The sequence below is a fragment of the Neofelis nebulosa genome, chromosome 7 (assembly GCF_028018385.1).
Source record: "Neofelis nebulosa isolate mNeoNeb1 chromosome 7, mNeoNeb1.pri, whole genome shotgun sequence".
Taxonomy (NCBI): domain Eukaryota; kingdom Metazoa; phylum Chordata; class Mammalia; order Carnivora; family Felidae; genus Neofelis; species Neofelis nebulosa.
The window spans coordinates 119,850,806-119,868,730 of NC_080788.1; the positions used below are offsets into that span (position 1 = coordinate 119,850,806).

The 17,925-nt window shown below is 41.2% G+C and overlaps 2 protein-coding genes across 4 annotated transcripts in view; both read left to right on the forward strand.

Annotated features, from left to right (window-relative positions):
- Positions 1-908: 908 nt before the first annotated feature.
- Positions 909-13,463, forward strand: LOC131517472 (acyl-coenzyme A thioesterase 1-like). 3 transcript variants are annotated; one of them, XM_058739599.1, is made up of 4 exons: positions 909-2,701; positions 7,640-7,839; positions 11,657-11,760; positions 13,356-13,463. In XM_058739599.1, the coding sequence occupies exons 1-3, from the start codon at positions 2,137-2,139 to the stop codon at positions 11,672-11,674; spliced, it is 783 nt and encodes a 260-aa protein (XP_058595582.1). In that variant the 5' UTR covers positions 909-2,136; the 3' UTR covers positions 11,675-11,760; positions 13,356-13,463. The 3 variants fall into 3 exon arrangements, with proteins under 3 accessions (XP_058595582.1, XP_058595581.1, XP_058595580.1); XM_058739597.1 differs by lacking the exon at positions 13,356-13,463 and adding an exon at positions 8,132-8,915 and having other exon boundaries at positions 921-2,701; positions 11,657-13,326; XM_058739598.1 differs by lacking the exon at positions 13,356-13,463 and having other exon boundaries at positions 11,657-13,326.
- Positions 13,464-13,985: 522 nt separating this feature from the next.
- The window catches only part of DNAL1 (dynein axonemal light chain 1), a 48,265-nt gene continuing 44,325 nt past the window's right edge, over positions 13,986-17,925 (forward strand). Inside the window, exon 1 of the mRNA XM_058739600.1 lies at positions 13,986-14,077. Within this exon, the coding sequence (XP_058595583.1) occupies positions 14,075-14,077 (3 nt within the window). The 5' untranslated portion in view covers positions 13,986-14,074. The remainder of the gene's footprint in view (positions 14,078-17,925) is intronic.

The window sequence follows — 17,925 nt, forward strand, 5'->3', positions numbered from 1 at the left end:
ATATATTAAATAATATAATTATAATAATATATTATTATTATTATTAAGTAATCTCTATGCCCAGGGGCGCCTGGGTGGCTCAGTTGGTTAAGTGTCCAACTTCAGCTCAGGTCGTGTCTCACAGTTTGTGAGTTTGAGCCCCGCGTCGGGCTCTGTGCTGACAGCTCAGAGCCTGGAGCCTGCTTCGAATTCTGTGTCTCCCTCTCTCTCTGCTCTTCCCCTGCTCATGCTCTCTCTCTCCTTCAAAAATAATTAAAATATTAAAAAAAAAAAAAAAAGTAATCTCTATGTCCAATGTGGGTCTTGAACTCACAGGCCCAAGATCAAAAGTTGCATGCTCTATAGACTGAGGCAGCCAGGTGCCCCACTTGGATTATTTTTCTAAAGCTGGAGATCTTCAAAGATAGAAGGACTTTAACAAGTACTTTTCAAAGAACTCATGGTTATTGTATGGCTCTAAAGCAGAAATTCTTGGTCCAGTGACCATTTAGTTTTCAGTGGCAAATATTTTTGAAGCCATAATAGGACACATGACAGTTATGATCTTTAAAAAAAAATTTTTTTAACGCTTATTTATTTTTGAGACAGAGAGAGACAGTGTGAGTGGGGAAGGGGTAGAGAGAGAGGGAGATGGAGACACAGAATCCAAAGCAGGCTCCAGGCTCTGAACTGTCAGCACAAAGCATGACGTGGAGCTCAAATTCACCAACTGTGCCCTGAGCCAATATATTTTATTATATATATATAATATATATAAATATATATATATTTATATATATATATTATATTATATATATATAACCACAAGATATACAATATAATATATATTATATTGTATATTATATATTATATATGTTATTATTTTATATAAATATTAGTATTTATATATTATGTAAATATATAATATACAATGTATAATATAATTATATAAAATATTAATATATATATAATATACAATATATATATTCCTTGACACAGCAGTTTAATGGAATGTTTTCACCTGGATTAATTCACCTCATTTTACACGTGTTTTAATTAAGATAGAATTCTACAGTGGAAAACATTTTAAATTATATCAATACATTTTTCATCGTAAAAGATTCGAGTAATACAGATAAAGTTCAACCCTCTTAACCCATTACCCAATTCCAGGCTTTTCTTAGGGCTAATTACAGTTATTAACTTGAAGCATACATTTCCAGGGGCACCTGGGTGGCTCAGTCCGTTAAGCCTCTGACACTTTTGATTTCTGCTCATATCAAGATCTCACAGTTCATGAGTTCAAGCACCTCCATCGGGCTCTGCGCGAAGAGTGCAGAGCCTGATTGGGATTCTCTCTCTCCCTCTCTCTCTCTGCCTCACCACCACTCTCTCTCCAAATTCACTTAAAAAAAAAAAGTATACCTTCCAGAACCATATTATTTGCATGTACATACATATATTTGCATTAATGGAAAAATAGGATTTTGACAATTAAGCACCTTTTTCTTGGGAAAAAAAAGTCATGATGTAAGTTTTTCTGCACATAAAAACATACGTTTTTTATTACTTGTGCCAGGCCACGAGACAATAGAGATCATTTCCATAGTGTATAAATCTGTACTGCCTCATCTAAAACGTTTAAACTTTAATTTTAATCCCCAGCAAAAATAATTTCAGGGAAGGAAAGGAGTCTATTACACGGAGCCTCCTTCAGCAAGGTTTAGGGAATTGTGACCCCAGGTGGCCAGAGAGGGATTTTAAAGAAAGAACGACGAGGATTTTCTGTCAAAAGACCTTTAACTTTTCCTTCTCGCCACGTCCAGCGTAGGCTGGGGATGAGCTCCTGTCTCTTTTAGGCGGTCTTACTAAAAGGACCCCAATACCGTGACCCACCCCGGGCCCTCCTAAGTTGCCCCTTCTTGCAGCCCTTTGCTGAGTAGCGCGGGAGAAACCAGCTCGGGTTCTCTGGTCCGCTCAGCCACCTCTGGCCCCACTGGGCCCCGCCCCGCGTGCCCTGCTTCAGCCGCCCGGCCCCGCCCCATTCGGACAGGCCCCGGCGTGCCCTGCGTGGCCCCGCGGAGAGAGCTGACTCCCTCCCACACGAACCCGGCCGCGTGTGTTTGGCCTGAGCCAAAGCCGCGAAGATCCGGGGCCATGTGGAGGACTGTCCATGCCGTGCTCCGGACCCCCGGAACCCCACTCCTGCTCCGGAGGTCAATGTCCACATCTGCCCTTCTCGCCCAGAAGTCTGCGACCTTGACCGTCACCCCCAAGACTGGGCTGGCCGACGAGCTCCTGGATATTAAAGTGGAGGGCTTAGGTCCCAGGGAGCGGGTGACCCTTCGGGCGTCGGCCGTCAGCTACCGAGGCCGCCTCTTCCGATCGCTGGCCCACTACGAGGCGGACGGCCGCGGGGGGTTGGACCTGGCCAGGGACCGGGCTCTGGGCGGCGACTTCACGGGCGTGGAGCCCATGGGGCTCCTGTGGAGCCTCATGCCGGTCGGCTCGGAGGATCCCTGCTTCAGCCAGATGCCGAGAGGCGTGATGAAAACCCCCCTCAAAGTGGAGGTGACCGTCCACCACGCGCCGCAGCAGCAGGCGGTACCGCTGGGCCCGGCGCTGGCCTCTGCCCAGGTGCAGCGCTGGTTTTCCAGCCCGGAGCTGAGCCGCGCTCGCCTGCAAGCCGGCCGCCTGCGGGGCGTCTTCTTGCTGCCCCCAGGTGCGTGGGGTCTTTTCCGCAGAGGGCTTTGCATGGATTTAGGAAAAATGATTTATGAAAGCCGGCTTGCTTTGCTAGCTAACTTATCATCTGAAAAACAGAGCGAGCGCCTCAGTTATTTTGTCGCCTAGACACCAGGTGGGACAGTCACTTTGCTAAATGGTGCCTGGGATTTAAATGCAATTTGCTCGGGAACCTCTTTTCTGCAGGCTGCCCACCCTTCAGACTCCCAGTGCTGCAGCTGCAATTACTTGTGACTAAGCATATTCTAGTAAGCATAACATTGTTGTAAAGTTTCTCCCATTAAGTATTTGTTTACCTGTCTAGTAGGCAGAGCTTTGTGTTAACTTTTTTAGTTATCATTTCTTGTAAAAATGACGAGAATAGTGGATACAAATCTATCTGTCACTGGTATCTGCTCAAACCCAACATAACTGAAGCCCTATTACATATATTGTTCACTTTTTAAATTCTGGTTTCACGTTAGGATACCGATGACTTTTTTGTTGTATTTTCTGACATACTCTAATTCCTTGGAGACCTTCATCATGATGAGGACACTTCTGTTGCTCATTTCATAGATCAAAGAACAATTTATTTTATAAATGAGTAAGCGAGGCCTAAAGTGTTTTACCCAAATCACACAGCTAGATGGTGCTAAAATCAGGGTGCAGTCAAATTCTTTGAGCTCCAAACTCAGACCTCCACAGTAACATGGGCTGAGGAGAGAATGAGTGAAATAGGTTTGTGGTTTTTTTTGTTTGTTTGTTTTGTTTTTAAAAGCCCAGTCTGGCTTATCTTCTGCTCTCAAATGTCAAGATTCTTAGGAACAACTAAGAGTCTTTCAAATGAGAGATTTAAAACATTTTCAGGAACACCTGCGTGGCTCAGTTCAGTTAAGCGTCTGATTCTTGATTTCCTCTCAGGTCAAAATCTGATTCTTGATTTCCTCTCAGGTCATGATCTCACAGTTGGCCAGTTGGAGCCCCACATCTGGCTCTCAGCCTCTCAGTGAAGAGCCTGCTTAGGATTCTCTCCTCTCTCTGCCCCTCCCCTGTGTATACACACACACACACACACACACACACACACACACTCCCTCTCTCTCTCTCTCTCTCTCTCTCAAAATGAATAAATAAACATTAAAAAAAATTTTTTTTCATAGTTGAGGGTGTGGAGGGGTTTTTTAAGATCCTATAAGGTCCTAGCAAATTTACATCCTGAGGATCAAATTTCTCAATTGAAACAAAATAAACAAATTCTCAGTTATTTTAATGTGATAATCAGGTTAGTCTCTTGAAGGCTGTGGTTGGAAAAACCTATTGCTGGAATAATTTGAGGAACTGTGTGTTGTCTTTTTCATGGCTTGCTTTAGGGATTTTGGAAGTAATCTGGAATCCAGAAATGCATGAAATTTATCTAATTTTAAAAAGAGCAGATCAAGATATGCTGAGATATCCAAATGTTAAGAAAACCACCATCTAAAAATCACTATCTTAATATGTATACTCTAGCTTTCACTTTGGTGGCCAGATATCCCTTAACTTATTTCTAGATTTAAAAATTTAGGAACAGCTTCTGGCACTGGAATTTTAGATTTCTTGTTTAGTTTATATTCTAATGTTCTTGCCTCTTATTTTGTTCTTATAAATTTATCTAGCGCTTTTAGTTGGAATAACACAAAAGAATGTATCTGAGAAATACTAGGAGTCAATTGGCTGAGAAATTCTTCTCTTGGAATGTTGAATGAATAACATAAGCTACAATAGGAATGTTGAAAGAGAAATAACAGATCAACATTAGAAGGAAAATAGTTTGACATTTTACTCCCTTTCCACTGCCAGGGAGCAAGAATTTACTGTCCCCTTCAAGGTCCTTCTAGCTTCTAGCTGGATGAAGAATCAAATTGACAGGAGACAGATTAACAGGAGAACATCAAATTTGATTCTGTATGTATGGGAAATCCATACAGACGTGGAAATTCCAAAGACAGGCAAAATGAGGTATATATGTCATCCTGAACTAAGGAGAAAAGGTTAGGGGTCTAAGACTTTGAAGGGAAGGAATGCATTTCATAGGGCAATAAGAAGAACGGGTGTTTGGAAAGTCGATTTTTGCCCTGCCATACGGTGGCCACTCAGATAAAATTTATCTCTGGCAATAACCCTCATTCTGGGAAAGACCCCCAACTGAGATTTTTCCATGTAGTTAAGGGAGGAGCAAAATCATTCCTCTGAGCTCACAGGATCTCAGTTGCCTTCAGCTCAAAATAATCCACATGCCCAAGTAGCATGTTGTAAGTGGAACTCCCCTGATCCCCTTCAAACTCAAAATAATCTTTATACTAAATTGGTCCATCTAGGGGCAGCCTGCCCTTGGCCCCTATACTACACATATTGTTCATTTTATATTACACCATCATTAGACCTTTAAAATAGCATAGGCTATTTTATTTAGGGATTTGGGTAACTCTGTATCTGAAGCTCATTGAGAACTCAAACGGCCCTTTAAAGTTGGATTTTTTAAAAGTTTATTTATTTATTTTGAGAGGGAGAGAGAGAATCTCAACCTGTTGGCACAGAGGGCATGATCTCGTGAACTGTAAAATCATGACCTGAGCCAATATCAAGAGTCAGACGCTTAAATGACTGAGCCACCCAGGTGCCCCAAGTTGCCTTTTTTTTTTTAATGTTTATTTATTTATTCTTTTGAGACAGCTTGAGCGGGGGAGGAGCAGAGAGAGAGAGAGAGGGACAGAGGATCTGAAGCAGGCTCAGTGCTGACAGTGGAGAGCCAGATACAGGGCTCAACCTCATGAACCGTGAGATCATGACCTGAGCCGAAGTCTGTTGCTCAACCGAGTCACTCAGGTGCCCCGTGGACTTCCTTTTTTTTTTTTTTTAATTAATTTAATTATTTTAATTTACATCCAAATTAGTTAGCATGTAGTGCAACAATGATTTCCGGAGTAGATTCCTTAATGCCCTTTACCCATTTAGCCCATCCCCCCTCCCACAACCTCTCAAGCAACCCTCTGTTTGTTCTCCATATTTAAGAGTCTCTTCTGTTTTGTCCCCCTTCCTGTTTTTATATTATTTTTGCTTCCCTTCCCTTATGTTTATCCATTCTGTGTCCTAAAGTCCTCATATGAGTGAAGTCATATGATATTTGTCTTTCTCTGACTGACCAGTCTCAGCCTAATACCCTCCAGTTCCATCCACATAGTTGCAAATGACAAGATTTCATTCTTTTTGATTGCCGAGTAATATTCCATTGTATGTATATATACTACATCTTCTTTATCCATTCATCCATCAATGGACATTTGGGCTCTTCCCATACTTTGGCTATTGTTGATATTGCTGCTATAAACATGGGGGTGCATGTGTCCCTTTGAAACAGTATAACTGTATCCCTTGGATAAATACCTAGTAGTGCAATTGCTGGGTCATAGGGTAGTTCTATTTTTAGTTTTTTGAGGAACCTCCATCCTGTTTTCCAGAGTGGCTGCACCAGTTTGCATTCCCACCAGCAGTGCAAAAGAGATCCTCTTTCTCTGCATCCTCACCAACACCTATTGTTGCCTGAGTTGCTAATGTTAGTTATTCTGACAGGTATAAGGTGGTATCTCATTGTGGTTTTGATTTGTATTTCCCTGATGATGAGTGATGAGCATTTTTTCATGTATCGGTTGGCCATCTGGATGTCTTCTTTGGAGAAGTGTCTATTCATGTCTTTTGCCCATTTCTTCACTGGATTATTTGTTTTTTGGGTGTTGAGTTTGAGAAGTTCTTTATAGATTTTGAATACTAACCCTTTATCTGATATGTCGTTTGCAAATATCTTCTCCCATTCTGTCAGTTGCCTTTTAGTTTTGCTGATTGCTTTTTAATTTTATTTATTTATTTATTTATTTATTTATTTATTTATTTATTTTTTATTTTTTATTTTTTATTTTGATGAGGTCCCGATAGTTCATTTTCGCTTTTGTTTCCCTTGCATCTGGAGACTTGTTGAGTAAGAAGTTGTTGCAGCCAAGATCAAAGAGGTTTTTGCCTGCTTTCACCTCGAGGATTTTGATGGCTTCCTGTCTTACCTTTAGGTCTTTCATCCATTTTGAGTTTATTTTTGTGTATGGTGTCAGAAAGTGGTCCAGGTTCATTCTTCTGCATGTCGCTGTCCAGTTTTCCCCAGCACCACTTGCTGAAGAGACTGTCTTTATTCCATTGGATATTCTTTCCTGCTTTGCCAAAGATTAGTTGGTCGGATTTCTTTTTAATGAGGTATTATAGTTTCATAACTCAAAGACTGCCAGAATTATTTGTTTAGATTAATCAGGACTTACACTTCAAACCAAAACATTTTCCATATTTTTTTTTGCAAATTTTCATATTTTTTCACCATTTTCCAGTGATATCTCACAGGGAAAAATATAAAAACATTTTTACATTTATAGCTTCAAAATAGCCAAAACAAGTATCTATTTCAAGCACAAGAATAAAACTGTTTCAGCCAAAACAGATGTTTTCTTTTCAAGGCAAATAGGTGAATGTTTTATTTCTTTTTTAAAGTATATTTATTTATTTTGAGAGAGAGAGAGAAGAGAGAGCTCAGAAGAGGCAGAGAGAATCTCAAGCAGGTTCCACACTGCCAGCACAGGACGCGACATGGGGCTCGAACCACAAACTGAGATCATAACCTAAGCCGAAACCAAGAGTCAGACACCCAACTGACTGAGCCACCCAGGCACCCCTAGGTGAATGTTTCAAAACAGAAAAAAAATTAAAAATTTTTTGAAGTTAAAAAATAAAAAAAATTTTAAAGAAAAAATATAAAGTGTACAATTAGAATTTGATTTAGAAAATGTTAACTGGGTATCATGGTCCATTAAATGTCCTGTTGTCTAATCCCAGATTAATCTTCTTTCCTGGTTTATAGGAGATGGTCCTTTTCCTGGTTTGATTGATATGTTTGGTGATGGAGGATTAAATGAATCTCGAGCTAGTCTCCTGGCTTGTCGAGGTTTTGCTACTCTGGCTTTGCCATTTTTTGGCTATGAAGATCTACCTCCAATCATGAAAGACTTAAATTTAGATTACTTTGAAGAGGCAGCTAAATTTGTGCAAAGTCACCCAAAGGTGAGTGGGATTGTAGAGAGAAATGCATTTAAAATGAACTCCTTAGGGCCAGGAGAGAGTGAAAAGAAGGTGGTACTAATGGGTTGGAAAATATCTATAACAAATACCTGTTGAATGAATTTGTGAATGGATAAATAAATACATAAGCTATCTGATGAATACCTATATGCTTTTTCTTTATTGAGTGCTTTGCGACTTCATTAACAATCATACTTTCTCTCTTTCTCTCTCTCCCTCCCTCCCTCCCTCCCTCCTTCCCTCCTTGTTTGTCTTCTTTTTCTTCAATGTCTAGGTTAAAGGTCCACACATTGGAGTGATTGGTTCTGGCAAAGGGGCAGAGTTGGCATTTTCCATGGCTAGCTTTCTCCCAAATATAGCTGCAGTTGTGAGCATCAACGGCTGTGTCTCTAACACAGCTACTACCCTTACATGTGGTAGATCAATCCTGCCAGGACTGCCTTTTAACCTAGACAAAATCTCTGCCATGGATTCAGGGGTTTATGATGTTAAAGAAGCGCTGGAGGACCCCTTGGATCCAGCCTACCGGGAAAGTCGTATCCCCCTTGAAAAAGCCAGTGCCCATTTCCTTTTTATAGTCGGAGAAGATGATAGGCATTGGAAGAGTTCTGTTTATGCTGACATAGCTGTGAAGCATCTCACAGAGCATGGGAAGACAAATTTTACTCTTTTAAGCTATCCTAACGCCGGCCACAGAATAGATCCCCCGTACAGCCCTTTTTTCTCTGTATACCTTGATCCAGTGTTGGGAGTGCCTATTCTGGGAGGTGGGCAGCTAAAAGCTCATGCTGTCGCTCAGATTGAGTCTTGGAAGAAGATCTTGGAATTTTTGCACTTGCATCTAGGGTAAAGTCTAACAAACTAAGTTTAGAATATGTGCAGAACCATTTAAGGGATTGATTGAATATTTTTGACAAATGACTGAAATCTAGATCTCTCATGGGCATCTGCAAGCTTTTAAAAGAAGTAAAAATACTTGCTTCAAGTTCATCAGAGCCTGTAACTTTGGTGACTATCCATGTTTCTCCATGTTTGGTTGGTTTGAGCTTCAACTCAAGGTAATTGCTAAGTGAAAACCAGTTTTTAATCTGCCGTTTACCCAGCCTTCTCACTTACCCTCCCTGTCACCCGTACTTCCAAAGGTTTTTTTAAAAAAAACTGGCATATGATAATTAGTTTGCTATTATCTGTCCCAGAGGTTATAAAACTGTTTTAAACAGGGGTGAATACATGAATATACGCCCCAGGTTTTATGGTGAGCAACGACTGGGTTATGATAACTTTCTCATAAGAGAATAAGATGCTGGACTGAATTCTAACACGATGACCCAGAGGCTGATTTGTGGTAGACTGAAGTCAGAATCCTTTCTGTTGTTAGTCAGGTCTTGATTTTTTTTTTTTTTTTTCTAATTGCCACCTGTTCAAGGATCTTTAAAGAAACTTAGAGAGGCACCTGGGTGGCTCAGCCAGTTAAGCGTCTGATGCTTGATTTTGGATCAGGTCATGATCCCGTGGTTTGTGAGTTTGAGCCTGCTTGAGATTCTCTCTCTTTCTCCCTCTCTCTCTGCTCCTTCCCTGCTCACACTTGTGTGCTCTCGCTCTCTCTCAAAATAAAAAACTTAAAAAAAAAAAAAAAGGGAAAAGAAAGTTAGAAATCCAAAAATACTTACTTGCTTTAAAACTGCCAAGCAATTACTAAGAAGCACTGAATCTTTTTTTTTTTTTTTTTAACATTTATTTATTTTTTGGGAGAGTGCAAGCAGGGGAGGGGCAGAGAGAGGGGGACAGGGGATCTGAAGCAGGTTCTGCACTGACAGGCTGACAGCAGTGAGCCCAATGCGGGGCTCGAACTCACCAAACAGGAGATCATGACCTGAGCTGAAGTCAGACCTCAACCGACTGAGCCACAAAGGAGCCCTGACACACTAGCTCTTTATAATTCCCTTATCTCTGTTTGTACTTTAAAAAACTTTTCTTAACACTTTGTTTCAAAAATATATTTAAAAATAGGCACATTCCAGTTCTCCTCCCAAGTTGATAATTGACACAAGTAGACAATGTAATTATCTGAGGGAAACAGAGTTCATCCCTTCTACTTTACGCCACCTTCCCCAAAAATGTAATTACAATTTGTGGATAAGCCTTAATTTATTAAAATAATTTTAATGCAAGTTCTGAGCTTTGATCTTAAACTTTAAAAATATGTGTGGAATTAGAAGATATTAACATTCTGGCCTTCTCATAATTTAGTTATTATTTTTTTCTTCTACATAATTGGAGAGAAAGATTATGGTATTAATTATTAGCGTTTGATTTTGGTTGATCAGTAGATCTTGCAGTCAGAACTATATTTTGGGCTCTTCTTGGCAGAGGATGAGGTATTGTCACCCTAATTTGCAGTAGTAACACTATCTAAAAAATTTTTTTTAAAGTTTATTTATTTATTGTGGGAGAGACAGAAAGTGCAAGTGGGGGAGGAACAGAGAGAGGAGGACAGACGATCCAAAGTGAGCTCTTCGCTAACAGCAGAGAGCCCAATCAGTGTGGGGCAGGAACCCATGAAGTGAGAGATCATGACCTGAGCCAAAGTCTGATGCTCAACCGACTAAGCCACCCAGGTGCCCCCACTATTTAAATTGTTTTTTAAATGTTTGTGTATTTATTTTTGAGAGAGAGAAAGAGTGCTAATGGGGGAGGGGCAGAGGGAGAGAATCCCAAACAGGCTGTATGTAGTCAGCGTGGAACCTGATGTGGGGCTCAGTCTCAACTGTGAGATCATGACCTGAGCAAAAATCAAGAGTTGGATGCTTAACCGACTGAGCCACCCAGGTGCCCCTATTTTAAAAATTAAAAAAAAAAAAAAATTAATACAAGTTTCAAATTATTAACATCAACAAGAAAGCATATGTCATACTTTATATATATATGTGTGTGTGTGTGTGTGTGTGTGTGTGTGTGTGTGTGTACATATGTATTACTTCCAGATTTTGGGGTTATTCATGTAAGATTTTTAAAAGATTGTTTTCTAAGTTTGATTTATTTAAGTAATCTCTACCACCCAACATGGCCTCAAACTCACGACCCTGAGATCAAAAGTTGCATGCTTTTCCTACTGAGCCAGCTAGACATCCCTAAATGATGTTTTTTAAAAAACAGACCGGGGCGCCTGGGTGGCGCAGTCGGTTAAGCGTCCGACTTCAGCCAGGTCACGATCTCGCGGTCCGTGAGTTCGAGCCCCGCGTCAGGCTCTGGGCTGATGGCTCGGAGCCTGGAGCCTGTTTCCGATTCTGTGTCTCCCCCTCTCTCTGCCCCTCCCCCGTTCATGCTCTGTCTCTCTCTGTCCCAAAAATAAATAAAAAAACGTTGAAAAAAAAAAAAACAGACCAAAAACATAGGGGAGAAATTGGCTTTTTACCAAATAAGTATAATAAGAATAGTAATCTGGGAAGTGGACTATTGAAAATTGCTACATTGCTCATTCTAATTTGAGCTGATAAACTTTTTGACTATATAAATAACCTAAATAATTAATGACTCTCTCAGGCTTTAAGTTTTTTCAAAAAAAATTATTATTTTAGGGTATACAACTTTTAGCTATTTTGCTCAATCTCTAATCAGCTGTTAAACATGATGATTTTTCTTTTATTCAACCCACATTCTTGTTTAGAACATTAAAGTTTCCTTAACATTTGGTTTGCTATCATTTCACACTATTTTACTGTTCCTTTTCAATGTGATTTCTGAATTTGGGGAAACTGTTTCAATGATATTTTTAATCTTTCTCTCATCTTTCTCCTAGGCCTGCAGCAACAAGTAGATCCAAAGCCATAGTTCCTGGTGAACAGCTTTTGGGATCTATTTTGCCATTTTGCAGGATTTAAGAGAACAAAGAAAGGATCCAAAGTATATAATTCTTCATTCTTTTCCTGTGTGAATGTTTTTTAAAATTTTTATTTTATTTTTAATTTTTTTTTTTTTTAACATTTATTTATTTTGAGACAGAGAGAGACAGAGCATGAACGGGGGAGGGGCAGAGAGAGAGGGAGACAGAATCGGAAGCAGGCTCCAGGCTCCGAGCCATCAGCCCAGAGCCTGACGCGGGGCTCGAACTCACGGACCGCGAGATCGTGACCTGAGCCGAAGTCAGACGCTCGACCGACTGAGCCACCCAGGCGCCCGTGTGAATGTTTTTAACTTTTGAGAATCTGAAACTCAAAATGTACTTGATGGGAAATGTAGCATGATATTATAAATTAATTTTCAGAGACCAGTAAATTTTTGCTTATATATTGGTAAATAGTTTATATAGAGGTAAATAAAACATATTCATGGTCAAAGTTTACTCCTCCAATGACAAGGAGGAAGTAAAAGTAACATTCTGAGCAAGTATGAAGATAAAATTAATTTGCTAGTGATATTTCACAAGTAATGCAATGCCTTATGATGTAACCCACAGTTTTGAGTAAGAGGCATACTCTGTTATGAGATCTGTTTGAGGATTAGATTCCCCTTCCAACCCCATCAACAAAACTGGCAAAGATTTTGGCAGCCAAGAAAAATTCTAGTTTGGAGACATGTAGAGAGAGGTGTGGAGATCTCAAACAAACAAACAAACAAACAAAAACAAAACAACACTACAAGAAAAAAGGCTGCATATGTTATAAATATCCATTTTAATTTTCTTTAATACACATTTTACTTTTCCTATTTTTAAATAACTATGGTTAAATTACCTTTTTCAAAATGATATTTATTTCAAAATTTAAAATAGCCACATTATAGAATAACCAGAAAATAAGCACAATGAACACTTTAGTCTACTAAGGCTGCCATAACAAAATACCACAGACTGGGTGGCTTAAACAACAGAAATTTATTTCCTCACAGTACTGGAGGCTGGAATTCCAAGATCAAGGTGCCTACAGTGTTAGTTTTTGGGGAGGCTTCTTTTGTTGGCTTCCAGGTGACCATCTTCTTACTGTGTCCTCAGATGGCCTTTCTTCTGTGACCACCACTCCTGGTGTATCTATTCCTCTTATAGCGACACTAGATATATTGCATTAGGGCCCCACTCTGATGGCCTCATTTAACTGAAATTACCTCCTTAAAGTCCTTATTTCCATAAACAGTCACATTGGGGTTAGAGCTTCAACCCATGAATTGCGGGGGGGGGGGGGGACACAATTCAATCTGCAGCAAACAATGGACCCTCATAATATTCTTTAAGATATAGGTATGTATAAATGTGTGTGCAGTATACAATTTTTAAGAAGATTATACCAGCTATTTTGTTTGATAACTTGCATTTTAAACTCAAACATTATGGCTGCCTGCATGTGAGCGGATGCATTTCAGCAGCATTTTTAATGGAAGAATATTAGTTCATCATTCGGATGTTCAGTAATACCAATTCGTTTTTGTTTACATTTGGGTTGTTTATCTTTCTGCTATTAAAACCTTGAACATAAATCTCTGCACTTGTCTGATTATTCCTTCAGGATGAAGTCCTAGAAGTCGAACTACTGGGTCACAGAGGTGCCCACGTTTTTAAAGCTTTTTATACTATTGCCAACAGCTCTCCAGAAAGGCTGTGTCATTATAAACAGGTATATACGCGTCCCCATTTCTCCATGCCCTTAGCAACTCAGTATTTTTACCATTTTTGTCTAATTTAATAAGAGGAGGGGAGGGGACAAAGACACTTCGGTTTTATAAAACCAGCATTTTATGCTTTCATTCTCCTCTGGAGGGGCTGGGGGAAGGTAACCGAGGAAATTCTGCTGAATATAGCCTCAATCGGATGCCAAGGTGAATTACAGAAGGTGATAAAAAGAAAGATGCGAGGGGCAATCTGCAGGGGAAGGGAATTTTATGGCAAGGTTTTAAAGTTTTAAACTTAGGCAGGTACATCACTTCAGATTAGCTGAAATTGCTTTCGGCAAAAAGCATCTCTGGACCACTCTGCGCCGTTAAGCTCTCACGTCCCGCATGCCACCAGCAGCCCCACCACAGCGACCGGGAGGCGAGCTGCAGCCCTGCGGGAGGACCGAAGCGGCCGCCGCGCCATCCCACAATGCCCCGCTCACGCCACCGTGGGGGGGCGGGGAGAAAGTACCGCTGCCAGGGTTGGGATCGGCGGAGGGTTCCGAGAAGTGCGCACGCGCACTGACCTCGGCGGGCCCTAGCAACCAGAGCAGTGACAGTAGCAACGGCCGGAATGGTGAGTACCCTCTAGGCCTCGTAGCCAAAGAGGAGAAGGGATTGGAAGTGGAAAAGGGTGACTGTGGCGTGTTAAGGGTGAGGGGGTCCTCGATCAGCGGAAGGAAGCCGGTAACCGACGCTAAGCTAGCTCAGGAATCAGAGGCCTGAGGCGAAAGAGAAGCCCTGCCACCGGGTGGTCTGGGGTGAGGGCGGCCTGGGGCGGATTGCAGGTTGGGTTAATATGGTCGGACTCTGACAGAGAAAAGGAGGGCAAAGGACAGGAAATGCTCGAAAAAGAGCGGATGAGAGTGGGAAAGGTGATGGAAGGCAGACTGTGTGAATAAGGATTTTTCTGTACATAGAAGTAATTTTCTCTCTGGCGAGACGGGGCGCGGGGAGCTAGTTATGAGAGGAATGTGTGTAACACCGAGTGCAGCAGTATTCCTAACCTGTGATGTGCCCAAGTTGCCCTCTGAATGACTGTAAGTGCAGTTGTTAGGTAGCATTGTAAAGCCCACTCTGATAGAATATATTAGGATAGCGTTTCTCAAATTTAAGTATGCATAAGTATAGGCGGCCCAAGATTGAGCTTGTTGGAATGCACGTTATGAATTTTTAATATGATGGGGTTCGGGAATGTCCATTTCAACAGTGCACCTCAAGTGATTCTAAAATTGGAGGGTTTCCCATCCCATTTAGAGAAATACCGCTACCTTGGATTTGAAATCTATCAGTGGTCTATCCAATCAAAGCTCTTTCCGAAGTAGTGATTTTACCTACTGATGTTCCTCAACTCCTACTTAAAGTATGCACTGTTTTGCTTACAGATTTGGTAGATCCAGCTAGTAGTTTGAAAAGGAATGTTGTTGGTTGGTTACAGACCCAGTCAGAGCTGTTTAGCAATGTATGTGATTGTCCTGCCAGATGGAGATGTTTATGAAGAATAAGTATAATTAGTTGTCTTCTTTTTTATTTTCAATGTTTATTTATTTTTGAGAGAGAGAGAGAGAGAGAGAGACACCGAGTGTTAACAGGGGCAGGGGAGGGGCAGAGAGAGAAGGAGACACAGCACTCCAAGCAGGCTCCAGGCTCTGCGCTGTCAGCACAGAGCCCTTGCAAGGCAGGGCTTGAACTCCTGAACTATGACTCCCGAACTGTAAGATCATGACCTGAGTGACCTGAGATGAAGTTCATGCTTAGACTGAGCCACCCGGGCATCCTTAATTAGTTGTCTTCTTTTTGTGATTCCAGTGCTGTTTAAGTGGGGAGAGATTGAGCCCAGGAAATTGAAATGATAACGAATTCATGCCTGCCCTCAACCACAAGATTAAATACTACTCTTTTAAAAGTAGTTTTCTCTGTGCTTTCCTTACTTTATTCCACAGACATGTAGCTGAAAACCACTGCCAAAGAGAGTAAAAAGTTCTGGAACCTAGGTTTTTGTTTTGTTTTAAGTTTATTTATTTTGAGAGAGAGAATCCTAATCAGGCTCCACACCACCAGTGCAGAGTCCGATGTGGGACTCGAACTCACAAACCACAAGATCATGACCTGAGCTGAAGTCTGACACTTAATGGACTGAGCCACTCAGGCACCCGTGGAACCTAGGTTTATGTTCAGGTGAAGAAATAATCCGCTCTAACTAATTCTGAAAGCATGTACCATGAGAATTATTGAAAAGCTTCAAATAGAGAATCAGGAAGCTAGCTGAGACTGGAAACTGGTGGTTCTAGAGCCCTCCAGAAATCAGGCCCACATGGTTTTTTAATTAAAAAACACTAGCTTCCAATGTCTTTAAATGATCATATTTCACATCAAAACCCAGATTTATGGCCTCTCTCAAAAATCAGAAATATCAGGGGCGCCTGGGTGGCGCAGTCGGTTAAGCGTCCGACTTCAGCCAGGTCACGATCTCGCGGTCCGTGAGTTCGAGCCCCGCGTCAGGCTCTGGGCTGATGGCCCGGAGCCTGGAGCCTGTTTCCGATTCTGTGTCTCCCTCTCTCTCTGCCCCTCCCCCGTTCATGCTCTGTCTCTCTCTGTCCCAAAAATAAATAAAAAACGTTGAAAAAAAAAATTAAAAAAAAAAAATCAGAAATATCATATTTCCCCATTGGATACATTTTTACACCCATTTTTGTATTACTAAAATATGGTGGTGTCATATAATTGGCAACATCTTTTATTTATTTATTAATTTAATTTATTTATTTATAGAAAGAGAGTAGAGGAGAGGGGCAGAGGGAGAGAGAGAGAATATTAAGCTGAGCTGAGCTGAGCATGGAGCCCAACCTGGGGCTTGATCCCACTACTCTGGGATCATGACCTGAGCCGAAATCAAGAGCCTGTCACTCACCCGACTGAGCCACCCAGGCCCTGGCAACATCTTTTCTCTCTTACTGGTACATAAAATAAGGGTGTTTTTTCCTTAAAACTTTTTAATGTTTACTTATTTTTGAGAGACAGAGAGAGCACAGGCAGGGAAGGAACAGAGAGAGACGGAGACACAGAATCCAAAGAGGCTCCAGGCTTTGAGCTGTCAACACAGAGCCCCACATGGGGCTCGAACTCATGAACCATGAGATCATGACCTGGACTGAAGTCGGATGTTTAACTGACTGAGCCACCCAGGTGCCCCCAAATAAGGGTGGTTTTTAAAAAAATGTTTATTTGAGGGGCGCCTGGGTGGCGCAGTCGGTTAAGCGTCCGACTTCAGCCAGGTCACGATCTCGCGGTCTGTGAGTTCGAGCCCCGCGTCAGGCTCTGGGCTGATGGCTCGGAGCCTGGAGCCTGTTTCTGATTCTGTGTCTCCCTCTCTCTCTGCCCCTCCCCCGTTCATGCTCTGTCTCTCTCTGTCCCAAAAATAAATTAAAAATGTTGAAAAAAAATTTTTTTTAAAAAAATGTTTATTTGAGAGAGTGAGTGAGCAGGGGAGGGGCAGAGAGAGAGGGAGAGAGAATCCTAAGCAGGCTCTGCGCCATCAGCACAGAGCCTGGCACAGGGCTCGATCTCACTAACCATGAGATCATGACCTGAACTGAAATCAAGAGTCTGACACTTAACCGAATCAGCCACCCAAGCACCCCGTGGGTGTTATTTCCAATAATGGAGTTTTAATATTTGAAGAAGTGTGATACTAGGGTAAATCAAGTCCCACCTGCCAGTTGTTTTCTAGAACTAGAGTAAAGGTTAACCTCTTTATATGGCCACTTTTACCCATTTATCCATTATCCACTGGTCCTTTAGGCATTTCTGTTTTTGACTCCTGCAATCTATAGAGGAATTAGTGACCTTATAAATCAATTTGTAGACTACTAGATTGCTTCCAACTTGAAAGTATTCTTCTGTGTGTTTTTTTCATGGGCCCATGTGAGGATCTCTCTGGGAAATGTACCCAGGAGTGGGATTTCAGAGTCAGAGGGCCTGTGCATATTTAATTTCCTTAGGCACTGTCGGATTACTTTCCATAATGGCTCTGCTAGTTTGGTTTGTTTTTTAAGTAAGCTCTACCCCCAATGTGGGTCTTGAACTCACACCCTGAGATTGACAGCTGCATGCTTTGTGGACTGATCCAGCCAGGCACCCTTGGCTCTGTTAGTTTTTACCTCCTTTAGCAATGCATGAGAGTTCTACTTTCTCACCAAATTTCTAACTTTTGCCAAGCTGAGGATGTATTTTAGTATCGCATTGTTTTATTCTGCATTTCTCTGATTTTCAGTGAGTTTGAATACCTCATGATATTGTTAGTCATTTGGATTTCAGTTTCTGTGAATTCTGTTTATATTTTTTGTAAAATTTTTCTAATTTTCCTTTTTGTTTCTGAATTTTAGGAGCCTCTCCTACATTCTAGATATTAGTCTTTTGTTGGTT